Below are 26,687 nucleotides of genomic sequence, written 5' to 3'. Positions count from 1 at the left end.
AAATAAGTTCCATGAAGAAATAAAGATGAAGTCCAACGTACCTCTCAGTGATATTGGGATCAATATCACCCATTCGAAGGAGGGCAGCTCCACTTGGAGAGCCCCAGCACCAAACTGGAGGGAAATTTCCTTGGAAGTCCTTCGATGCTTTGCTGTACACTTGGTCATTAACTTCTAACGGTACTATGATGTACTGGGGAAGACTAAGAATGAAATATAATTTCCAGCATTAACTCCAGAACAACATTAGGGTTGAACATTCAATATATTCATTTGATACTCAAGCACACACATGGGAAGACCTAAGTTTTCTAAAAACAATTATGCATACTACACAAAATTATACATTATACTAGAGATGGGTCGAATAGCAGATTTCTCGAACTCGAATATTAAATCATTGCTCGAATATTCGAAAACCTCGAATTTCAAATACCTCGAATACTAAACGATGAATGAGGGAATGTTTGACTCAGTTGCCTATGCAGCAGCAAATACAAGATAATGGGGAGTAAGTTTGATTTCCTTCAAAGGATTCGAACAGGAATTTAGCTGATTAATGGAATATTTTAATTTTATGGAAACAATTGGGCATATAGTTGATTCAACTAACATCTCTTTCAAATATTCTAAGGGGACACACCATCTTGCGAAAAATAATTGCATACCGTCGCGGCATTTACACTGCTACGATGGATTTGTGTCTGATGTACACATTCTTATCTACCAAATGCCATTTCAGTGGCACGCCCATCTGATACTTAGCCTCATCCAACTCCTTATTTTCAACAGGTAGCTCGCTTTACCCCCACTCCTGCTGTCAAGTGCTAGCGGACAATCCGAGGCGTTTTGCAAAATACACGCGCTTCTACACCGGATTTTCTTCAATTATTTTCAGTCCATCTTTGGAAGTTCTCACGAGATAAGAAGATGAATTCGAATTGCTAGCAGGGAGAAACCAAATATCCTGAGAAAATATCCCTTCGTCTGTGACTGTAACAATAGAGATTTATAGCACAACTCATAAATTGTGACTTGATATATGTTTTCGGAAAAAAATACCGCATCAACTTCCGAGAAGCTCTGCTGTTCATATTGAGTCTCAACAGAATGCTAAGTCTCCATCGTATTTTGAAATTTACTTCCTTACGTAAAATGCTTAAATAAAGTCAGAAATACGTCGTGTTTGGTCTTATTCTTTTTTAAATTGCGTGCAAATTACTAATATTTCAATCCAATAAAGGCGTAATATCAATTGCCGAAAGTCATTTTTAGATACCTTTTGGGCCAATAGATGACTCATGCAGCAGTTGACCTCCATTAATGGGGAACTTTGAAGCAGGTAGGCTGAAAAAGGTCAGTGGGGGAGAAAGAGGGAAGGGTGAAATACGATTCTATTATTCTCCTGTAACTTGATATTTTCTTTTGAAGGTTTTGATTTATGGTCTTCGTAATACGAACCCTGCGGGTGCTGGGGCCTTTTGTTTGATTTCGGAGAGGAGGAAAGCGTCTGAGGAGGGGCCGAGGGCTGATGGATGGAGGGGGGTAGCGGATTTTGGGAATTGTGCTCCGTAGTTACGTACTATCCCATGGCACTGAGGTTCTTCTGGTGGGGGAAACTGGGGATTTTAAGATTTTTCCACCAGACTCATTTTCGGTTCCCCATGTCGAACTCTTTTCACCACTCTAATCTGCAAATTTGATGTAGTTCGTCAACTTACCTAAAACGGCACTGCATGCACTAAACGACTAGAGTTCTCTATATTTAACTGAGTCAACTACCAATGATGTGCGTGCGACAGTATATGACGCGAAATTCAAAGTATTCGAGGTTTTCGAAATGGTACCTTTAGCATAATTATTCGAGATCTCAAATATCAAACACTTTCTAGAATTCGAGGTATTCGAGTATTCGCGGATACTATTCACATATCTCTAACAAAAACTCATCCATATTATTATTTAGAAATCATGGAACATATAATTACTTGGGAGACATTTTAAAACTCTGATTCACAGTAGATATTCTCCAACCAAGGCACTTAGATCTTTGTAGCTCAGCCATCCAATCATGCTTATCTTGAAACAGGCACACTTCATGAGGACAATGGTATGAAGGCTCCCTAAAATGAAATTATAATATAATTAACTTAAATAAAGAAATAAAGACAAAATAAAGGCATGTCACAGGTTTATCTCACCGGTAATCATAAGCAAACAGTAATTGGTGACGTGCTGGAAATGCATGGTGGAGTATTGCATTGGTTACACTTTTCCCTTGTCCAATTGGGGAGAACTTGAATATAAATGTGTAAACTTTCATATTCTACAAAAGAAAATAAAAACTTCACATTAGGACAGAAACGTTTCACATAAAAAGTTATGGACAAAAAGACTTGTGTTTCACATAAATGGAGAGGCTTTGGTAGATACACATAAGGAGAATGAAAATTCATTCAGGAGTTAAAATCTGCACATGAGAAACAAAATGCAATATGATGTAACTTTAATGGTGAATAAATATTTTTTTAATCATTAGGAAATGACAAATGAGGATGACTGGGAGCAAGTTACAGTACCCAGTGCAAAAATAGCTGCAGCAACTACATACTTTTCTATGGAATGAAAAAGTCAACTAATAAAATTGTCAAAATTGTAAAGAGGAAAGAACCCATTGCTAATGACCACCTTTTCCCTTTCCACTCCCCCCTCCTAGACATTCCACTATTACACCCCAAAAAATCCTTGTGACGCCAACCCACGCTCTTCTTTGTAACTACTTCTGGTTTTTCCCCTATCCCTTCCCTCCTTCACCATTCCCGTCACTCACCTCTCCCCTTCCCCTCCAATCACCCGACCACAGAGTATATATACCGGCAAATTCTGATGTGTATCACTAGTCTTGAAAATGGTACAGTGTAACCGAAACTAGTCGGCAATAAAGTGTGTGTTTTTGTAGAAAAGCTAAGAAATTTCCTTCCAAACATTCAACTAATAAACATTTTCAGCACTCTCTTGTCCATAACCCAGGAATTATATATAAATACAAAATTGAAATCATAAAAAAGTATATGAAACATAAAAGGTATATGTATATCAATATCACCCACTTACAATTTTGCAACACTATGTATGTATTAATTCAAAGTATTCAGCTAAAAATTATCTTTACCAGGGCACTTCTCACAATCACATTGCTAAATAGTGCTGTGATAGAACATGCAACTTTAATTTTTTCCACATTTTCTAATATATTCTCTAACATATGCATGAAACTTCAATCTATTTATCACCATGTGGAGCTGCCAGCTCTGATAATGTCTTTTAATGGGGAATTCCACTGAAAATGGATGATTATGCGATAAAAAAATATCCTTGGTTCCGAACATTAAAGTGAAAGCAGTTCTTCTCAAACCTGCATATTATTCGCAAAATTCCTCTTTGAAAATTGTAAAGTAATCTTGCGCTCCAAACGACCCATCGCCATGTTGGCTGATCGTGACGTCAGCGTCCAGTAAACAATACGTTTACGTGGTGCTAGTAGACTATTTGTCCCAGTTTTAGAAAAACCTATCTATTTTTCAGTACAATCTATTTTTTGCATAGCATTATATGTTAACTTCATCATCAGTCATGTGAAATATTTATCCTGAATAACTGACAGGTTTAATGAATGCAGATGAATGCAATGGAAGATGCAGCACAGTCTTGACAAAAAGTGCTTTGTCATCCTCCTCATCTACAGCGATTTCCACAGTATAAGATTATTATTTTCACTTTATATTCTGGTGTCACCTTAGCCCCAACAGTGCAAACGCTCAAATTTATTAAAAGTTGAACCTAACACATGCTGCACACTGCTGAAATACCGTATGTCTCTATTCCAGACCTTAGGAATGCTAAGTAAATCGGCGTAAAATATGATACGTTGTATTTCTCCAAAACATTAACCACACATATTCCAATAATGCACCAAGTACACATTAAAAGCAATTAGTAAATGACAGTAGCTAAATAAAATACATACCAAGCTTTAGATTACTAGCGAACGAGATTGTTGATTTACTTAATGTTACATTTCAATTTCGCGGCTTCTCAACTCCGGGCAGAGAAATCTTGATTACTAGAGAAGAAATAAGCCACCACGACTTAATCTACCTTCAGAATGTTCCCAAAATGTGTCTTTACGAAGTTGGAGTCAGCCACTGCGCAATACACGCACCGTAAAAACTTATAAACTATTCACAACTGTTTTTGACCCACCCTTCAAGTTATGAATCAGTATCGCCATAGATGTTTGTTATCGTTGTTACTGTTTTGTTTTTGCCATGGAGCAAATCTGCTTACTTGCATTCTGACGTCACAGGGCGTTTTTGTAGCGTGAAAGAATTTAGTAATTTTTGCGAACTTTGAAGCTCTGTACCAACAAGAATATTGAGAATCATGAAGTCATATTTTGCATACGTTAATAACTTTAACTTACCTATTTGGACATGTAAAAAAATTACCTTTTTAATTTTATGAGAGCACCCCGCTATTGGGGTGACGCTCACTGCTTTTCTATGTAAACACCCAATTTGAGCAAATTGAGCACAAAAGTGATTTCTATTGTGGCAATGATAGTCCAATTTAAGGAATCAACCCTTACTAAAACGCAATGCATACAAAATTGTTGCCCATGTACACAAGTTACCAGAAGGTAAAAATTAATGAACCCTGATTCAAGAAAATTAGTAGCCTTCAGTCACACTTACCAATAACAGTCATTCAGGTAAAAGGTTATTTGATTCATATGATGTCTACGCTATTGCTCCACACATTGTTTTAGAAAAAGCTATATTGGATAAGTGGATTGTACGCTTCTTATTTAATAGCAACCCTATTTGTAACTCATACATAAGGAAATGGTGTCTGAGTGGTTACTTTTGAAAAGCTAAACTTTCATGTTAATGTGTGCTACAGAACCTGCTTTCAAGGACTAATGACTTCAATTCCTTCAAACACCATATATTATTCAGTGATTAATACATTTACAGAATGCGAAAGTAGCAATTTGTTGATTATCTCATTAGTCTTTCCTTTCAATATGAGAAGATTTCTAGGGAGTTGAAAAAAATTGATTTTTGGAACGGGGAATTCTTGCTGAAATTTGCCACCATAGGCTAGTTGATGAGGTAAGAATCTTCTACATACAAGAATATGTGTTCGAATAACATAAATCTTAAGTCAACTTGAGCACAACCTTAGAAGTTAGAGTGTTTGAATCCATTCAATATATCATTTAATACGATCCTAAGCTAAGTTTCCACTAATTTCAATTCAACTTTAACTATAATTGAAATAAAAAATTAACATTACTAAAACATTTCATATTGAAGAGAGAAAATATTTTTAAAAATATTCAAATTAATATGTACATACCTTACAAACAACTTGGAGTCCTTTAACCTTTCCAGATAAATTAATCCTAGGGGACAACCTTCTCTTTTTACCACCAATGCCAATTATTTGATAAACAATATCAACATTTGATAAACTAATTTCATGTTCTCCGAGCAAAAGATTTTGCTGATACCCACATTCCTGAAAAAATGGCGAGTTGATGAAAATTTCCATTCATTACCGAACATGAGCTGAAAATTGCAACATATCCAATATAAAAATATTACAGTATGTACACAAATATATTATTTTATTAACCTAATATGATATCCTGGCATTCTCTCAAAGCACCTTTCATTAAGTAGAGTATAAATTTTTATGAGTAACTTAAGCAGTACATTTATGAAAAAATGCAAATTCCTCATACTCAATTGGGATTAAGTTACAGGATAGGACAGTTTTGGAAAATGAATTAGGCAAAGTCATCGATCAAGTTGTTGATCTTGCACATTTTCTCGGCCTCGCAAAGGAGGCGGAAGATGTAGAGGATCAGATAGATTCACATGAGGAGTGGACGAACAAAGATGTGACTTATTAAGTTAGTATCATTAATTACATGAAACTATAGCAACAATAAAAATTTTTCACAGCTTATAATTTCTCTTCTTGAAAAAATTCTTAAAATAGAAAACTTGAGACTGGCGTACAATCAAGTGAATAATGATAGAAATTCAATGAAGAAAGGGCTTCACCCTGCATGATTGACAGTAGTTTTCACAACACATTCACCCAATGCACTCAATACATGCTGTCCATATTGTAATTGGTATTCACATCAAACTAAGCATACTTACATATTTACTGGACACATCAGTGGTGATGAAAGACAACTTGAAATTGGTAATGGTCAAGGTTCCAGATATTCCTTGCTTGTTATTGCTAAATGGTGTAAGCATAAGCACATTTTGGGCTTTTGCGACGAACAATTCACCTAAAAAAGTGAAAAAAATATCATATAAAAGACACGACTCACCTGAATAACGTGATGAAAACAGTCCCAAATAAACCACTTAAATCAGTTAAATAAAATCAGGAGAGCACTGCATAAATTGTTCAGTTACAGGTCAATATAACATAGCAACAGAAGGACCTTGGCAAATACAAACAGATGCAATTTGTTTGGGATGTACACTTTTCCAACATATAATGTGAATAATTTCAGTCTAAAACTACAATGAGGATGGCATAAGTAACGAAGAGTCAAATTTAAGGCTAAACATGACGAGCACATAGTGTGAATCTTTGCCAAGAGATGGAACCACCATCGGGAGAACCTCCCTCGCAATGGGATGAAGTTTTCTATCAGATGTGAAGGACATGCAAAATGCTAAGCAAATGCTGATCAATAGTCAATGACACCTAGATAATAGAGGTAAATAACTGGATCTTATAGAAAAATAGGAAATAAGTAAAGCTAAAGAATTATAACATAAACTTATTGAATGATGTTTTGATGGATATTCGCTTCTGATGAATTTGTAACGATTAAAATGTATTAGACTGAGCACAGCTCTCTTCAATGATGTAACAGTTGTGCTTGTTTGAAAAATCCATATTTTATGTGATGGACACTGACGCCTTAAAAATTGCAATGATGTGAGGTATAGTTGACTCTTTCTATCTTCTTCCATTGATGCCAAAGATGTCCTTGTGAGTAAGTTTGATTTCTTTGCAACCACTCCACTTCCCTCAGCCACCCATCAAAACAAGAACTCCTCACCCTCTTCCACTGCCCACCCCTTCTCAAACCACCTTCCATCTCACCCTCTGCTATTTAAGGAATTGACAAGTACATACATAGATAATGACATAGCACAAACTGTAACCATGGTAGGTGTTATAAATATTATAAACAGGATTGATTCTCCACTCCTATGATTCCAGCCATTCCCGCCTATCACCGCACATAGTGCCACTCCAGTGTTTTTTTTTTTTTTTTTTTTTTTAATTGTTCCTAGAGATCACATGTTCCGGTGACATTGGAAGTCGTCAAAATAAAGTAAATAATTAAAGTAATAGTTACAAATAAATGAAGTGATATAACATTTACAATTTTTACAGATAAAAGAAAAAAAGTTACAATTTTAGTGGTTGATGGGCAAAGATTACTCCGAGCCCAACATAAAATCCTTCAGGCTATAATAGTTATTTTCTATTAAATATTTCTTCAAAGCATTCTTGAATGGTGTAGGTGGAAGACATTTAATATCATACGGTAGCCTGTTGTATATTTTTGATAGGGAGAAAAGGGGTCCTTTTTGGCAGAAAGTGCTATGGTAGTCTTTGAGGTGAATGTCATTGGTGGTTCTGGTAGCGTGATTATGGAGAGAACTATTTTTTGGAAAGTATTCAGGGTTATTCTTAACAAAAGAGGCACAGTTGAGTATGTACAGTGATGGGAATGTTAGTATTTTCAGATCATTGTAAAGAGGTAAGCCAGGTGCTCGCATAGAAACTCTGGCCATGGCTTTCACTGCACGTTTCTGCATAGAGAAAACTTTGTGGCAGCAGCTAGCATTACCCCAAAAGATGATGCCATAAGTTAGGTGAGGATATATTTTGGCATAATATATCATCTTCAGAGTATCAATGGTAGTTACTTCAGCCAGCTTTCTTATAATAAATATGCCAGTGGATAGTTTATTCATTATATAATCAATATGTGATGACCAGTCAAGGTTGTCAGTGAGGATAACACCTAATAATTTTGTTGAATGTGCCCGGGAAATCACGTGAGGACCAACATTTAAGATCATACTTGAGGTACATGGAGACCGGTTGCCATGGAACTGAAGAAAAACTGTTTTGTCAATGTTGACTTGAAGGGCGTTATCATGGCACCATTCTGACATGCTGTTGATACTGCTTTGAGTGGTATTAACTAGGTCGCTCCTATTTACCTCACTTGAAATGATTGAGGTGTCATCTGCATATAGAATGGCATTTTGGAGGAGGGGTTTGTCTGGCAAGTCATTAATGAAAATTAGGAATAGCAATGGCCCTAGTATAGAACCCTGTGGTACTCCTGCTTTCACAGTAAGGGGATTTGACTTAACTACTGTAATGCTTTTTGATGTTCTGGAGGTATATTTGACAAATTGCTGACGGTCAGTTAGGTATGATGAACAACCAGGAGAGAGCTTTCCCCAAGATGCCCACTGACTGCAGTTTAGAGAGGAGAATTTCATGATTAATTCGATCAAAGGCTTTGCTTAGATCAAAGAAAACACCAGCTGCTAATTTGCGTTCCTGAAAAGCTGTGCATAGTTGGTTTAATAACTGAAAGATGGCTGTACTTGTGGATTTGGATTTACAGAAACCGTGTTGAGCATTTTTCAGTATTTTAAAGGTTTTGAGATAACTCATTACACGATGGTAAAAGAGTTTTTCGAATATCTTTGAGAAGGCAGACAGTACAGATATAGGTCTGTAGTTTGCCGAGTCATTTAGAGGGCCCTTCTTATGAAGTGGGGTAATTGAAGCATATTTGAAAAGGTCTGGGAAGACTCCAGAGCATATGGAGGTATTAAATATGTCAGAAAGGGGACCAGCAATGACTTTGGCAACATGCTTAATTATAGGCATGGGTATACCATCAGTACCTGCTGACCAACTATTTTTGAAGGAGTGAATAATGTGAATAATTTCAGTTTGCGTGCTTGGGAAGAGAAAAATACTCTGTTCGGGGTTAACTACTTTGAAATCAATTGTGGAATTCAGGGTTGAGGGTGAGTAACAGAATTGTTTATTGAAGCTATCTGCAGTGATTGATGGATCAGAGCAAGGAGTGCCATTAAAGAAGATCGGGGAGGGGGTCAGGGTTCCACAGGAGGATTTTGCGTTATCTTTGATCACTTTCCTTGAAGCCTTTATAATGTTGTTTGAGTTTTTTATGTATGTATCAATTTTAATCCTACGTTCATTGTATACCATAGATTTAAGGTCTTTCCTGGCTACTTTGTAACTGGGAATCAATTCATTTTTACCGCTTTTTATCAGGGAGTAAAGGTTGCGTACATTAGCGGCTCTTTTAAGAACATTCTCAGAATATATCTTTTCCTTTAGAGGGAAGATTCTGCTTTTTTTTCACATTTAGTGGAAAAGCTGCATTAAAATAGATATGAAAAATGTTAAGAAAGGCACTAAGTTTTGAGTTCAAATCCAGACTTGAGTATCTCTCTTCCCAATTTTCTAGAGATAGATCATGAAGGAATTTTTCCATAGCAGAGTCTGAGAAAGCTCGCTGAGACATAGGTACAAGACGAGGTGGGGTGTGGGTTTTGATTTTTATGTTGACATTAATTGCAAGATGGTCAGACATAAGGGAATCAAAAGTAGTACAGGAGAAACACAACTCAGGGAGATTGCTAATTATCAGGTCAATGAGGGTTTCGGAGTGGGAGGTTAACCGGGTTGGTTCACTATTCATGACATTTAAACCAAAGGATGATAACACATTGAGAAAGGATGACTTATGAGGGGAGTTGCTTGATAGATCAATATTAAAATTAAGTTACTAGGATACATCCCAATATACGTATTAGCATACAAGAGATACATTATGTGATGAATGTAATTGTTTATTGCTAAAAATAAAGCTCATGTCAACTATCTACAAACATTTTACCATAACCAAGAGTTTATGTTCAGTTTCTAGGTGAAGAGTATGATGCACAAGCACAAAATCACTACGCAAATTCAGAACAGAATAATTAGTTGGTATGAATAATCTCTTTTTCTGGCTTACATTACACCACAAAAAACGTAACAAGGCAAATGACAGCACCATTTATACTGAAACACTACCAGCACGATGCAACCAAACAAAGTGCATCACCATTTAACTCACTAACAAGAGGAGTGTCCAAAATCCAAATCTCAGAATTAACTCAATCTTTGAAATTGTTATAGTCCATTGAGTACTGTCTTCGAGTCACCTCCCATATGGGGTAATAAACCCAATAGTTTAAACAAATAATGCATTTAAACATTTGCAAGTGAAATGTACAGCAGACTCCCGATTATCCGGCCGCGGTATATCCATGTTGCAGATTATCCCTGCATGATTTTCACTCTCGCTCAATATTTTCTGTGATCTTCATAAAAAAATAAAATTGGACGCAAAATCATCGGAGTTACAGCATTACTGCTACGATGCAAGGGGCTTATTATTTTCGTTAGAATCCCCATCGTAAAACGGAAGTGATCGCGCACTAGCTGTATTCACAGGAGTGCCGTGTCCCTGTTTTCCAAGCCTTGCAATATGCGACCGTGCTCCGTGATCAGGGATACACGCCCCACAGCAGTTGCAACCACGTCAACTTGTGCTAAACCCGACTACGTTGCGTGGTGCCCGACAGTGTAGTTTCCGACATTTTTTGTACCTCTTCTCTATATTTGTGATCACACAGCCACGGATGTGTGGTTTTCGAAACTAGGCCTTACATGGAGCATTAATAATACGAGTTCAACCATGTTATTGCCGCTAAAAAGATCACGAACTGGCATAGAAGCTCTCAACGGCTCTGGGAAGCACTCTAAAATAACAGCATAAATAATAATATATTGCTTGTTTTACCTAAATTATAAACATTACAAGACATAAAAGTGAAAATTTGGGTTATCCGTGTTTTCCAATTATTCCAATTGTTCGTGCCGTCTCTCCCCATCATTAGCCATTAGGATAATCGGGAGTGCACTGTATTCCCTTTGAAATGATTTGTAAAATTTTAAGTATACCGGGACTAGCCACGGTAATAACTTTCACCGGAGTCACCCGCAATGCACAAATAGGGTAGTTTCCTTCATCAAAGAAAGCGAAAGGCACTGATTTCGATTCGTTACCCACCATTAGTGCATTCATAATATACAAATTATTTGGTTTTAAATATCCCTGTTTAGACGAATGTTAACGGTCAATTTTAACCTCACTGGAAAAAGGCCAGATTGGCACCCATGCGATGCCACTCCACGTGACGTCACAGGAGCCCAGTTGCTATACGAGTAGTCAGGAGTCGTCTAGGATTACCAATGCATGCATGAGGCACAGAGCTCAGGGAAACATCTCAGTAGATAAAAGTTTTCCATCGCCTGAGATTACCAATGCACGCATGAGGCACAGAGCTCAGGGAAACATCCCTTAATAATCACCTATTAAAATTGCCTATTGCCTGAAAGTTTCCTTCGTTTTGTTAGGGTATTAATAATCCTTATTTAAGCCAATCACTAACTGCCAGCAGGGTACTCTGCTACCTGCTAGCAGCCTGCATCGTAGCAGCTCTCATAGCTTCACACCAAGGTGGCCTCACACGGTGGCAGCTGGAAGCCGAATGACGTCACACCGGCTTTTCCCAGCATTCATAATTAGCCAACATATTTTCGTGCGCTTGAAAATATTCACTTTTCATTTAATCGCAAAAAATAGATATCGTCGTTTAAAAATCTAAAAGCGTGAAATACGTACTCCAGGAGTAATAATCTTTCGATTTAGGCAATAAAAAAATAATTGGAAACCACCCTATTGTGTGAAAAATCCACAGAGAAAAAATAATCCTGGTCCAGGCGGATGATTTTTCTCTGTGGTTTTTTTGCACAATGATTTGTAAACATGTGCTAATGTGGTCCAGTAGTTACAGCTCCCGCTTTTCATGCCATAGTCCCAAGATCGATTCCCGTCGCCTTGTTTTCATAATTTCCTTCTACTTTTCTGATACGAATTATGCCTGATATTAAACCCCTGCTCACCCTCTCTGGATTTTAACGATTCGACAACTAGAGTTCAATTGTAAGAATGAGTCCACAATTCATACTGAAACATGAAAAGAAACCAAGCACATTTGTATCTTAAAAATGCATGCTATGTAGCAACATGGTACAATAAAATAATTAAGAGGAAGCTTCTGTGCGAAAAAGTGGGAAAACATCAGATGCAGCATGTCAGAAAAAAATTCCTCACACAGGAATAAAATTTACATTGAAAATTATGAAAAAATTGTGAATAGCAAGCTTCTGCAACAGAAAAAGTAAAAAGAAGTCATAAAAAAGTTATGCAGACAGACTCGATCTTGGAACTTAGGCATGGGAGTAGAACACCATAGTATGGATCATGGTAACACATATATATGAATGTATTGAATTTTAGCTGCAAAGGGAATTCAAAGTGAAATTCATAGTAACCTACCGATCCTCGTGCCACAAGTGACAAAAGTTGGAGTGCAATTCCATTTGTGGGGACTGTATTCACATTAGGACTGCCACTGCTACCAAGTTGAGCCTCCTATTGTTAACTCTATGGTAGGTGTTTATAAACACTCAGTGTGGAAAGCAAAGAATGATTTATATTTTTGCACATGAAGTATCAGCAATGTCTACTACATCGAGTAAGTAATCTTTTATAATTTAGTTTTAGTGTAGTCATATGTGAATATACGTAAATGATGTATGCCTCTTATTGCCAATATTTAAGAAACGTTAATAAAATAGGACATATACAATTTGCTAAAATTAAATCCTTCATGAATGACATTCAAATACATCTTCAATAGCATCTCTAGGGATAAAAGATCTGAATGCAAGACAGAAGTCAGGTCAACTAAACTTATGGGGGCTCTAAACATAAATACTCGATGATTCATTTCATAGTTCTCCGTAGCTCAAATGCTCTTAATGGACGACAAGCATACCATGTTACTTTTGTTTTTAATTACCAATGTGGTGGGCTGAGGGCCGAGTAACAATATAATGATATCGGTGTGCTGTGTGTGGCATCCAAAAACCAGTTCTACCAATGAAAATGCAGGCATATTAAAGTCATGCTGATTGTATTTACTTATTACTTCATACCATATGATATTCACAGTACGTGGATTTTCATATCACAGACCTTTTTGTGTGGGCAAAGTATGTGTCACCAACCATAGTATATGGGCATTTAAATATTTCATTTTTTCAACGTTTTTGGGCATACGGTGAAGAATGTGATCACTTGTGACTTCCAGCGTTTCCAAAATAGCCAGTCAGTTTCTTTACACAAGACTGAAATTTAATTATGTTATTAAATAATTATCGTCACGTTGATCCGCATAATTTACACCTACTATATTTTATTATTTTGAGTTATTTAATACCTATTTTCTTAGGTAACTTAATAACTTAAGATATCGATATACTGCGTAACTCATAAGTGATCCAATCCTTCACCGCATGCCTAAAATCGGATGATGATTATCAATAAACACACAGGAACACCATACGGGTGTGATTTGACAATCTTCTACTGATACCAAGGCATCCATAACTTGGTTGAAGAAAATGTTTGCACATAATGAACAACACTTAACGAAATGATATTTCAACTGCGTTGGCGGATGAACAGTTTTCGAAATTTCTGTTAAGTACTAGGAGCAACACATTAATTCTGAAATTTCCATGAGAAACTTAAATGTGTGAATAAATACCTGGTAAAAACTTTGGCACGAGTGCATCTTCAATGGAGTCACTTCTGTCGGCACCGACTTCCTGCGAATGTCCAAATAACTTATTATCGCATATAAATAGTATGAGTTAGGAAGAAGCAGCAAAAATTGCAAACTGCTGTCAGATAAATTTAGACTAGTGACAAGTCTGGAATGACACTCCGGCTCTGCTAATTGAATGTAAAATAATTCAACCCACATATAAATGCCAATAAACTTACTCGAAGCTCTACCTCCTCTACGTCAACATAGCTACGGAAGGTCTCTGAAACTTTGTTATCATTCATTTCCGATGTTGGATATGGACAGCATTATACTTGAACTTCAATTTCGGATCATATGCCGGGGTAAACACACGACGACGTAAGAATAAAAACATAAAGAACCGTAAAGAGCTTTAGGAAAACTCATTAAATACATAACGCCATTCATTTGACCGAAAAGACCAAAATCAGACTAGTGCACCATGGGACGAATATTGTATTTCGTTATTCTAATTCGAAATAACAAAGGAAAAATGAAAACCGTTACTGTCATTCTTCCAATGTTGAACAATAACAATGAAAATTGTTGAAGTGAGAAACTTCATCTTCAATTTCATTCATTAATATCATAAGACTAGAATCGAGCGATGAATTGGCAATGAGCTGTGTCGGTCTAGGAGTAGGCTGCACGAATTTACGAGATTGCTAGGTTGTCGTAATCGGGGTATTGTTGAATTAATTTTCAAATTTCGGAGTTAGAATTAATAAATTGAGTAATAAAAGCCATTTTTCAGTCATTGGTCCTTGAAAACTCAAGGAATTCCATATTACCAGAAACGAGGTTCATCTCAGAATGTCGATCGGCTAATTAGAACCGATTCAATAATGACTCGGGGAAAATTACCATTTTAAGAGTATTTTATTAATTGCTGGAGGCATTACAATTAATTTTAATATTCCAGTGAAAGTTTTATCGTCATAACTTTTCACATGCCGGTGAGCTTCATTGAGGTTGTCAGAGGTGTCGTTGGAGAAGTCGTAAGCCAAGATGGCTGAATTTGTACGGGGTGGTGCAGGAGTGATTTTGCAGAAAGAGAAATTACAAGGGTCTCCTAGTACAGGTAGTGAAGAGGGTCAAGATGGAGCAATCGGTGAAGAATTCGACCCGTTTTTGGGGGATGCAGAGGAAGCGGAAGGGGCCAATGTATCGATGCTTGTTGCCCCACCAGAGAACCAGTGAGTTCATTGTTTTCATTACTCGTGGACATTAACCGGTTACTTGGGGATATTATCTATTGTATTATGATGAAATCTATAGCGATTCTTATCATGAATTAGTTAACTTACTCGCAGCTTGTATTTTTACTTCGTATATTGGCTTATGTATCCCGAATGCTATATGTTGTTTTGAGTTAAAATCTTTATTTTCCGAGTGATTCTCAATGAATTTGTAATGTTTTTGGCATCTTTGCCAGTGGCTCAAGGGTTTTATGTTCTTATAGAGGGCATAAATCTCGTTAACTCCGTGTTGACACCTATATTTTTACGTGACGTATTCTTTTTCGTGTCAATTTATGCACCCACTGTTGAATATTGAATGTGTTATGAATTTTGTCTAATTTTTGAACTTAATAATGTGCTATAGTATTGCCTTATCGATTTTAATTTTGACATGAATCCTGCTCTTGATGTTTCATAACAACTTATGTGCTGTTTGCAGGTGGTATCATGGTCGCTTAGATCGCTACACTGCCGAGGAACGACTGTGGCATGCCGCTAAGATGGGCAGCTATCTGGTCAGAGAAAGTGACCGAAAGCCGGGGTCTTATGTTTTGTCATACTTGGGAAGGACTGGAATCAATCATTTTCGGTAAATTCTTTAGGCTGTTCAAATGAGAAGTACAGTTGAAGTAATTCAATTCCTATTTCCATGAAATCCTGTTGGTTATTACCATAAACTTGAATTTTTTGAATGGTCCTTTCAGAATTACTGCCGTGTGTGGAGACTTTTACATTGGAGGCAGGCAATTTGATTCCCTGTCAGACCTGATTGGTTATTACACGAGTTGTTCCGATTTACTGAAACGTGAGCGGCTTGTCCATCCTGTACCTCCTCCTGAACCTGTGAATGACAAGAAAAGAATGGTGGCTATTTTACCTTACACTAAGATGCCTGACACCGATGAATTAAGGTTGGTGATGCTTCCTGGTCTAAAGTTTTCTGAATTGTAATCAATTTATATGAAGGCACTTCAGTGCTCAAAAATCCAACTTTCAGTGTAATGTAGGATGATTACTTAGGTATGGGCTTTTTGTGCTACCCTTATTTTCCCTTACTTTCAATGCAATTAGACTTACAGGGATGTTCACATCTCAAGTCAAAATCTATGAAAAAAAACTTTCTATGCTCTTTATTATAAATAATTTTTTGGTACAATTAATGATTGTTTTAGGTGACGAAAAAGGAAAATACTCAATTTTTAAGACTGCATATCATGTTAGGTGTATACTCACTGGTCTCTTGAATGTGATTGTTTTAGTTTCGAAACATGGAGTTCTCTGAGTTATAGCTATCCTAATGTGATACATCACTCCCACTTGACTGGTTATACATTTGTCTTATAAGTGAAGTTTTTCTTCTTTAAAACTTTTGAATGCTTCCTGCTGGCTTCATATACCCCAAGAGTTTCAAGGTGGTATACTAAGTTTTAAATGAGATATGCATCACAAAAAAAGACCAGTGAAAGAGAATTATGCATCCTCTTTAAGTTGTGTTTACGCCACCCATGTACTGTGCCAGAATGTGAACACAACCTCAGCCTTATGTTGTAATATTGGAAAATTGCTACTATCCATTGCCCAATGAACAGCTTTTTATTACCAAGAGTTTTAGTTTAGCTTTGACCCAAAGTAATTACTAATAATAATGATAATAATAATATAGTGTTTATTTCCATATGGTCTAAGATACACTGGAAGGCGTCAAATAAGAAAAATCTCATTACATAAGCGAGGAACATAAATAATCATAACATAAAAACACTCAAAACTAACTTATAACATATGTACATTCATAAAATTTACTGTTCTTGACATTCAGAAATGCCATTAAAGGCATTCTCAAGAAGAAAATACTTTAATTGCCTTTTAAATTTGACTAATTCAGAGATTCTTTGAAGTTTAGGAGGCAGATGATAATAAATTTGAGCACAAGTAAAATGTGGCCCGTTTATGGTGAAACTGGAGTTGAATCTCAATTGGTGAACATCCCTATTCTCTTGGGTGTCATGAGAGTCAAAGGAGCTATTTGGTTCCAATATACGAGGATTTTCCTTAACCTAGGAGGAGCATTGCAGAATGAATAGACAGTGTAGGGTTAGAACACCTTAGGATTTGAAAAATAGTCTGCCATGTTCTGTAATTAAGATTCCTGCGATTGCTTTTGCAGTAGGAAAAGTTTGCTAGCCTGCGGAGAATTACCCCAGATGATAAAACCGTGTGTAAATAAGGACTGAATTTTAGCGAAATACAAGAATTTGAAGTATTCCTGCAAGATAACTGAAGTGAGCCTTCTGATAGTTAAAAGTCCAGTTACCACTGTACTGGCAAGCTTGTCAATGTGTTCCTTCCAAGAGAGATACTCACTTCTGGTGAATCCCAAAAAATTAGCGGTTTCTAAGTGCTTTATACTAAGTCCATTTTGGGTAAGTAATGGGCTATAGGTTGGTTGGAACTTTTTCGTATGGAAGAACAAATATGTTGTTTTAGTATTATTTGCCTGTAGGTCATTGGTGGAACACCAATGGTTCATGTCATCAACTGAGGAACGGGCTGATTTCAAAAGGGTAGAAGGGTTATCTAGTTAAAATTCATTAGTAAAGGGTGCAAGACTAATCCTTGGGGAACACAGGAGTTGAATTCTAAAGGAGTTGACCTTAATGGAGTTGTACCAATTATAGAATGATGAATATGCTGTCATAAGCTTTTCTTAGATCATAGAAAATGCCCAAAGAATGTTGACTTTTTGACTCCGATTTCGTTTCGACCCTGAGTTTAAATTCCCGTGTTTAAATCCATTTCGATTCCGTATTCCGCTCCCGGGAATGAAACTATTGAAATTTTACTGGTATTGACTTTCGTTTAGTTTCCATTACCATCCCTGGATTAAGTGATGGAGATAGGGGAGTGAATTTAGCAGTACTGTTTTACACCTTGGAGGGATGGCTGTTTAAAAAAGTATCCAGCTCTCAAATAAGCAGAATGATGAGAAGATCAGAATAAACATTGGAAACCCATTAGTATGAGTACTGCCTATTGTGAGACCTCTCTGGGGAGTACCCCGGATCAAAACTAGGGGGGGGGGGGGGGGGAGGACAAGCCATGGTTGTTCAAGTTGTAGATAGGTAGGTAGGTTGGGGATATTCAAGAAAAATGGGGCAAAGTGATTCTTAATCACCCAGACCGTTCACTCACTCGTCTTTAAATCTGGCTTATGCGCTGAGGAGGAGTTACAACCGGTAATAGGGGGTATGTCGAAGGTGTGCGTACTTGATGTAAGTATTTTCCGGCTGATAGAAGGTGCTCAAAAATTGCTACAGGTGAAACGCCGATGCTCAATCTTTTAAGCCCTTCCATTCATTCCTCAATGGCGGCCCTAAAAGCTTCAGCTGTCCATCGCCTCCTCCAAATATCATATCGTGAAGAATACTTTATACTGATTGACAAATTAGAAGCAATAGCAAACAATTACGTCAGAAGGCAAACAATAAATTCAGAAAAGGAAGTGCGCCCTTACTTTCAAGAAAGAACAGTAATTGAGATGCATTTTACCTTCGACTGTAAATCAAAACTAGGGGGGGGGGGGGGGGGGGGGCAAGCCATGGCTGTTCAAGTTATAGGCAAGATTTAAGCGTGGAAAAGGTGAATGAAATCAATATTTTAAGGAAACTGTAACAGCTCTTTATTAGTTTTAAAAATTATTTGCTTGAAAAAATAATATTTTCCTTAAAGACATTTGCGATTTTTGCTTAAGGGGGGCAGCTGCCCCCTCCTGCCCTTCGCTGGGTACGCCCATGAGACCTCTGCCAGAACAAGATTACAGGGGCACCATCAATAGACCCATGGTTAGCAAGTAAAACAAATGGTTTACAGGAGGCCCTTTTGGATAATGCACCCACCACTGTGACTGACTCAATCTTTGGAAAACCTTCACCTCTAGTGCTCAATGGCTAGTGATCTGTTAGAAATGAAATTAATATCAATTGTATAGTGTCAATTGCATGATTTTGAATGCTGTCTGATCATTTTAAAGTTAATTTTGGGAAAGATATTGCAGCGTAAATTTGCAAATATTCAACCTTATTTTGTTCTCCGAGTGGTCATGAGTACATTCTTACATCAGTGAGTAATGAACGTTTCAAGGGTGGACACAATGGCTCAAAAACACAAAACAGAAAAGCCTTAGGAGTGTGGGGCATGAAGAGCAAGAAGCAACTATGTTTTAATGGATTTGCCAAATTTGATTTGGTGGTGCTAAAGGTTAAAGTACATCATTAGAGAAACGGGAGGAAAATGAAGACTCTAGACTAGACTCTTGTGTAAACAATGATTTTTATTGATAAAGAAAATGAAGGGTACAGTTTCTGGGGTAATTCTGTAGAAACTTTTAATATTCAACGTAATGTAATCATTATGTCTTAATTGCACACTTCTTTTTTGACTTACCTAATTTTCAGCACTCAATACCTTGAAAATGGCATTATGCGCCGAAACCTAGGTTTGTCTAATTATAAGATTGTGGAAAGACTGAATGAAATGAAACAAGAATGAATGAGCAAGAGTTTTTCACCCACTCCCCTCTCCTAAAGATACCCTTCACCAAAACAAATGGTGAAATTCTTTCCTCACCCACGCCTTAAGTGACCCCAACATCCACGGGGTGTTTCCCTTCCGCCCATCCTCTCTACGTATTGTGTTTGACCATTTTCTATTGCTGGCAATTTCCTCCCTTGTACCTCCGCTAACTTTCACTCCTTCTCAGCTAACCCAAAGGGACTCCTCACCCCCGCCTCTTTTCCTGCATCACTACTTACTCCTCTCACTTTCAAAAGACACGCGGCCTCTTTTTACCCTAAACCGCCCCCCCCATTTTTTTCACTCTTCTCAACACCCCCGACTCCCGTTTTGCTATGGTTCTTCCCCACGTGTCATCATTTTACAGTTATGACCAGAACCCTCCCTCCAACGTGGGTTCTCCACATCCCGTAGTTGTATCTTTCCCCATTGTCTCTACTCTGTACACCCGTTCCCACCCCACCCCCCATCCTCAAAGATGTCAAAACCTCTCCTACTCCAATACTCTCCTTTCTCAAGGGTATAAAAGGGATCTTCACATGTGTTCAAGTGTCTTGTACCAGATGATGGCTCAGTGAGCCGAAACGCGTTGTACGCATTAAAAATTCTTGTGGAAAAGTGCTACGATCTTTCATTTACTTAAAGATTACTTTTTAATTTGTTCTCATAATTGATTACTTTTTTATCAAGTAAATGTAATTGAGCCAAGTTTAGCTCAGTGTAACAACACAATGGGTGTAATGTTTTGTACCCATCGAGTAGGCTACATCATGAGGGTGGCTGGATGTAAATGAGGAAATTATGGTACTCTATGAGATAGGATGTTATTCTTAGGACTAGGTAAATCAGTGAATAAGTAAATGTGATGAAGTTACTTAGACAACTTAAATATGCACAAAATAAGAAATACATGACGAAGAAAAAATAATTATTAACTAGAAGCATATAGAAAAATTAGGAAATGATATTCCTAATCTAACACATCCTTGTTTACCTCACAGAACAATTGCATATTGTAGTTCAATGTATCGATACTATCAGGATAGGCAGGATCAATTCAAAAGAAAACCCCATATTCCACAGAATAGGTTTTACTGCTACGTTCGAGCACTACAACAGCCAAAAACACACTCTGCATAGCATCTTTTCATAGCGTTCTCTCTCTCTTCCTTCACTCTGTCGCCCTGCGGTGCGCTCTTCTGCCGACTCTGCATGGGTCCCACGCTTGGGGCGAGGTGAGGAACGGGGAGGGTGGGGAGGCGAGAAGCGAAGAACGAACTGCGGACTCAGGGGCACGTGGGGGGTGGGTGGCAGCGTGAGGTGGAAAGAGGGGGAAGATGGGAGAGAAGTCCCCGTCCCATCCCGCTATACTTACAATATCAACATTTTCATCACAGGGTCTTGATGTCTTTGGTGATAGCACCTCCTTGCTCACACTAAAAAGTCTTTCAACCGGAGCACTTGATGGAATACCTGTGCTATATTTAACCAATAGAGACTTCAATAGAGAGTATGAGATTTAAATAGCAATGACAGATCGGTATTTATGGAAATGGGAAAGTGTCTCCTCCGTGGCTGGAGACAGCAAATTCTGCTGTGAGGGAAGATTGTAAAATAACGCTGCCCACCTCTGCTCTCAAATTCTCAATGGAAGCTTCACCAGCTACTTGTAGGCTGGGGTAGTAAACAACTTCCTTAATTATAGCTATTGCTTCGTTATTCACATCTCCAATCGTCATGCTTCACAGAAATTTACCATTACCTTTTCCCAGTATCCTGCCATGTCTCTTCTTCACTAATAGCCCTGTACATTAGGGTGGTGTGAAAAAACTCAAGTTACAAATTTTGAGTTGTTATAGCACAGAAAAGTTTCGATACATTAGTGCTTTTTTCTTTTTTGTTTTTCTTGTACCAACATATCTTAACTTTTCTGCACTATAGCAACTCAAAATTTGTAACTTGAGTTTTTTCGCACCACCCAACTGTACATCACACATGATCAAGAATTTTATTTCCTTTTTTCCAAGCACATAAATTGCAATTTAATAATGTAGCTTACTTACCTGTATGTATATGCTTCCTCAAATTGAATGTTGTGCTCCAAGGTACTTTAGATTCTTGTCTGGTTGGTTGTAGCAGTAAATATTATACTCTTCTTTCAAAAGCATATGCTTTTGAGCCCAATGTATCAGAAATAATGGAAAAATACATGGAAGCTTGTGGTGGACAGTACTTCAACAACTCAGTTTAAATGTCTCTAAGATGAATGGTATTCTCCTGAGGTTGGAAAAATGTGTCAAATTGCCTCTCAACTCTCGCTGTGGCCAATCGTATTCTGGTCAGAGAACACTGAGATTCTCTCTTTAAGATCCCTGAGGATTTAGAAGAACTAACACTCTTTTTTGATAGTGGGTGCAGCTCATCATTGAAATGTTTTCACTTGTCTTTGGGCTTTACGTATCTCCATTGCTTGGTGTCTAAAGTTGATGCTTTCCCTGGAAATCCCAACAGAATTTTCAGTTTGCTTGTGAAAAGTTTACAGATTTGACCGGTGTGTATTTCAAGTTGTGGTCATTCCTGCCATATTGAATTTCATGAGCATTTACAGAGATGGGAGATATTTTTGGCCTCGCCAGTGGGCTAAATTCAAAAGATGCCATCCGAGTGTGGGGGGTTGGTAGCTGTCTTCTTGGTTGAAATTCTGTTTCTGTTTTGCCATTTTTATCGCTGTTGTGTTTCCCTTGGAAAATAAATATGTCTTCTCAGGAAACATAGTTTTGTTTCCATTGCCTTTACTTAGTGTATGCCGTTACAGTGTGGCGTTACATCTTTAAATCTTCCAGATTCTGAATGTAAGCCCCAGACACAGGGAACTCCGATCATCTGTCACAGGCTGGTTGAGGGAAAGACTCCACATACAAGAATAATCAGCACTCAAAGAAACAATTGTCACAAAATTATGATTCATTCTCAATCAATATCTATTACATGTATTAAAATCAAAATTATTACAGAAAACAACAATGATAACTAATAATCTCATAAGAAGCATTACCAAGAACTAAGTACAAGCTGTATTTGCCTGACAGCACCAAAAATGATTTTTGAGAAAATCACTGTCTTTGCCTAGCGATCTGTTCAATTCAAGTGCCGGAAGCAGAAGAGGCCTAGCCGACCTCCGAACAGTGTGAACAGGTGGACGGGAGGGAATTTGCAAAGGAGTGGAGGGGTAATAGCGATGTCCAAGTTAGCTGCATTGGTGTTAAAACTCCGGGTAGGCATCCGTGTTGACTGGAACGCTGGAAAACGGCCGTCATCCAAGGCGGGGTTGGGGTAGAACAGGGTACCCCCGGGTTTTCTCTCTTCTATCTCCTGGGTTGGAGACATAGCCAAGTCGTGCGATAGCTGGTAGAGGCAAGTCATTGGAATTCAAGGAGGGGAAAGACATAATAGGATGAGGTGTTGGAGGGAGAGAGAGTTGTGATAGGACAAGTGGAGTACTTCTCACTCCAAACTGCATTCTTATGCCTCAGCACCCACTTCCCCTTGATTGCCAGGAGTAGGTATTCCTCCGCCATACTAGCTACATGCAGTGGCGGCTGGTGGTAATTTATCTAGGGTGTGCATTAGAGCATATATTAGGATGATTTAATTATATTATGTTAATCCTAATCCATGAGCATCATATTTCGTCGTGATAGAATACATAGTAAGCAAAACATATCACTGGTACATTCTACCCTTAAAATTGCATGAACAGAAATAATATTAGCATGCATGAAAATAATTATTCTCAACACACCTTTACAAGTGGCGGTAGTTGAAATTCATTCTCTTTTCCTTACACCCTATGAGGAAGTAGTGTAGAAAACGGCCATACAGATGGCTCTGTAGACGGACTAGGATCCTGGGCGCAGGTAGTGTAGGTGGCGGCTACACCACTACACTACCTGCTAGTCGGTCACCAAAAATATGCACGTGCGCACTCGCATTGTTGTGAGTCTGCTCCCATCACCCATTTGAACAGCACATACCCCCCCGCTTACCTCGTCCCGCTAGAGCTCCCTCAAGCGATCGCACAGACCGAAAATGTGCCCGGCATGATGCAACGGGATCGCACACTTGTAGAGCGGTGAATTTGAAAAGGAGATAGCTGTAGCGTTCGGAGGCTCATGTTTCTTGCATATGCAGACAGTACTTTTATCCTTCTCGTTGCAAAGGAATAGTTTTCTTTTATAATTTATTCATCTTTGGGTGTGCACTTGCTAACATGCGTATATGCACGCGCCGCCACTGGCTACATGTATAAGTTTTTATCTCCAGGTATGGCTGGTTCGGTTGGCTGGTTCGGATGGCAGAATTTGGAAACAAGAGTTCGGAGACTTAGAGTCTCCAAGCCTTTGAATCAAAGGGCCTTAGAAATTTTTGGGGGAGTACACTAAAAAATGCCACAACAGTTTGAAGGACCCACTTCTAAGGAGTTTTTCTTTTGCCTTCTGGGAAAGATGGAATTAACTGAAAGGGTGCTGCTGTGGATGACCACCTATTTTTTTTGTTTGGTCTTGTTTTGTCTAGTGAATTGATGGAGTTGTTTCATTGTAATACCTGTTATTGATAAATAATTAATTCAGAAGGCAATATGGGATTAATTTTAAAATTTATTTCCAGCTTCCAAAAAGGTGATATATTCTTTGTGCACAATGACATGGGTGATGGATGGCTCTGGGTGACAGCACATCGAACTGGTGAACAAGGGATGATTTTCCGAGAACTGGTTGAAGATCTTGATGAAAACATTGACCCAAACACTGTTTTCACATGGTTTCATCCCAACGTCACCAAGAATGAAGCTGTTGATATGTTGGTGAAAGGTATGATTATTAATTTAATTCAAGCAGCCCCTATGCATGATTATTTTTTGACTGATGGGAGTGTAGATGGTCTAAATATAAGGGAAATACACTGGAAGCTCATTTTAGTGAGTACAGTACATATGCATAGGTGAAATTGAATTTTTTTTACTTATTAATCATAGGCCTTAAAGCAGTGTACTGATGATGATTAACATGTAAAAAAATATGAATATAGCAAGGCCAAGAAGTACTTACCTCTGAATGGCCTCAATATTATGTGTATCTCATGAGAGAATTGCATAACTAGTTTTTCCTGAAAGTAAACAGGAATCAGCCATTTTATGGGTGATAGAGGAATGCGTAGCAGAAGGGAGTAGGGACGAGAGCCATGATGTGGGTTAAGGGTGGAATTTACTCAGATATGTGCTAAGTTTGCATGGGGTGTGGTACTTGTACATTCTAGATACCCTGCAGCTGCTCTCCCCCACTTCACGGCATTAAATGCACAGAACGACTTTGCTCTTGGGAACGGCTTATGCAATATATATGTATTCTAACATGGGATAGATCAGTGAGAAAATGAATGATTGGAAAAGACTAGTTGTCGTCAGTCCCCACCTTCCCTGCATCACCAATTTCTCCCATGGATTGATTTTTTTTCCATCTTCCAACCGTTCCCCTCCCATATATGCATTCAGCTTATGTCATTTATGAAAGTAAATGTAAGACAGTAGCTTCCTGTTGGGGAAATTAAGTCTTCTGGCCTGTTAAACGTGATTTAAATAAAGAAATGGAAAAGCGACATTTTCACATATTGATGTCAGAAAGTGTTCCCTTGCTTGATTTTCTATGTCATTCTCAACCTTGAAGAGTGGAAAGAAAAGTAGAAATACACTGACTGATGGCAGTTATAATGAGCAAGGGCAACCTCATATATGAAAATATCTGCAGTTTTAAGTGCTGGTATCCAAGAACCGCACACCTGTGGCTGCATGATGCGGGATAGCATGATCGCATGTTACTTGCCTTTATGAGATTCCTCTTTATTGTTTCTGAGTGTTACAGATGGTGTGATTGTGCTGCATGCTCACAGAACCTTGTCCCTTTACGACTTTATCTCGTGCAACCTTGTGCGATTTTCCTGGGATTATGAGCACTCTGTGAACCATAGCTTCCACTGTCCTAGCCAAAACTGAACCTTTGTTTTTCCAGCAATCAGCACTTGCTGGAAGTCTTCCAGTGCTTTTTGGGACAGTTTGACAGTTTGGGGAATATCTCAGCACAGATGACTTCATTTTTGAAATTAGTGAAATCCCAGGGTTGCAAAGGAAATAGTTTTTCCTCTTAAATCTTCAATACTTAACCTTAATATAGAAAACAAGGAATGATGAGGGAGAAAAATACATTTTTGCTGATGCATTATGTTCATTGCTTATCTTGTTTTTTTTTGCATTATGCATGTTTAAATTATGAGCTCATTAGAGCAAAATTTTGTATTAGTGTGATTCGTTCTGATTTTGTTCTTGTTTTATTTTTCAGCCGGTCCTGGAAGTTTTCTTGTAAGGCCTAGCGACAATTCTCCTGGTGACTATTCTCTCTTCTTCCACATAAACAATCAAATCCAACGCTTCCGTATAGAAAAGAAGGGAGTTCGATATTTAATGGGTGGCCGAACATTTGAATGCTTGGATGCTGTTATTAACCGATATAGGAAGGAGCAGATTGTGGAAGGGCACACTTTAATTCAGCCTGTATGTAGAGTAAGTGCAGGACAATCCCTGATTGTTTTAATTATATTTTGTTAAAACTCTATTGGGATGTTCTGTTTTTTTTTTACTTCATTACAGTAGCCATTTTTAATTAAAGTCATTAATGGGCTTCTGTAATTTTCCAGATGATGACAGAAACAGATGGTCCTGTAAAATCAAAAGTAGTTCAGCATGCCGAAAAAATATATGCCACCTTACGGGAGTGCAGGGAACAATCTGGACTGAAAAAAAATAAGGGTGAGTGCGAATTTAAAGCTTCTTCATTTTAACCTATGTGTAACTATATGTACTAACTACAGTGTAACTATTTTG

The 26,687-nt window shown here is 37.9% G+C and overlaps 2 protein-coding genes across 3 annotated transcripts in view; one reads left to right on the top strand and one right to left on the bottom strand.

Annotated features, from left to right (window-relative positions):
* Positions 1–14,349, bottom strand: part of LOC124166993 (myotubularin-related protein 10-B) — a 42,946-nt gene extending 28,597 nt beyond the window's left edge. Inside the window, exons 1-7 of the mRNA XM_046544751.1 lie at positions 14,138–14,349; positions 13,899–13,959; positions 6,237–6,373; positions 5,422–5,583; positions 2,202–2,326; positions 1,989–2,123; positions 42–203 (exon numbers count right to left, since the gene is read on the bottom strand). Coding sequence (XP_046400707.1) covers positions 42–203; positions 1,989–2,123; positions 2,202–2,326; positions 5,422–5,583; positions 6,237–6,373; positions 13,899–13,959; positions 14,138–14,203 — 848 coding nt within the window. The 5' untranslated portion in view covers positions 14,204–14,349. The remainder of the gene's footprint in view (positions 1–41; positions 204–1,988; positions 2,124–2,201; positions 2,327–5,421; positions 5,584–6,236; positions 6,374–13,898; positions 13,960–14,137) is intronic.
* Positions 14,350–14,486: 137 nt separating this feature from the next.
* Positions 14,487–26,687, top strand: part of LOC124166992 (ras GTPase-activating protein 1) — a 47,919-nt gene continuing 35,718 nt past the window's right edge. Inside the window, exons 1-6 of one of the 2 annotated variants that reach the window (XM_046544750.1) lie at positions 14,487–15,136; positions 15,621–15,770; positions 15,886–16,092; positions 24,422–24,624; positions 26,146–26,357; positions 26,501–26,612. In XM_046544750.1, the coding sequence (XP_046400706.1) occupies positions 14,949–15,136; positions 15,621–15,770; positions 15,886–16,092; positions 24,422–24,624; positions 26,146–26,357; positions 26,501–26,612 (1,072 nt within the window). In that variant the 5' untranslated portion in view covers positions 14,487–14,948. Of the gene's footprint in view, positions 15,137–15,620; positions 15,771–15,885; positions 16,093–24,421; positions 24,625–26,145; positions 26,367–26,500; positions 26,613–26,687 lie in introns of both variants that reach the window. The other variant, XM_046544749.1, reaches the window with a different exon arrangement.

This window comes from Ischnura elegans, chromosome 10 (genome assembly GCF_921293095.1).
Source record: "Ischnura elegans chromosome 10, ioIscEleg1.1, whole genome shotgun sequence".
NCBI classification, from domain to species: domain Eukaryota; kingdom Metazoa; phylum Arthropoda; class Insecta; order Odonata; family Coenagrionidae; genus Ischnura; species Ischnura elegans.
Note: the sequence above shows the minus strand (reverse complement) of the source record. Positions and strands in the feature narration are given on the sequence as shown.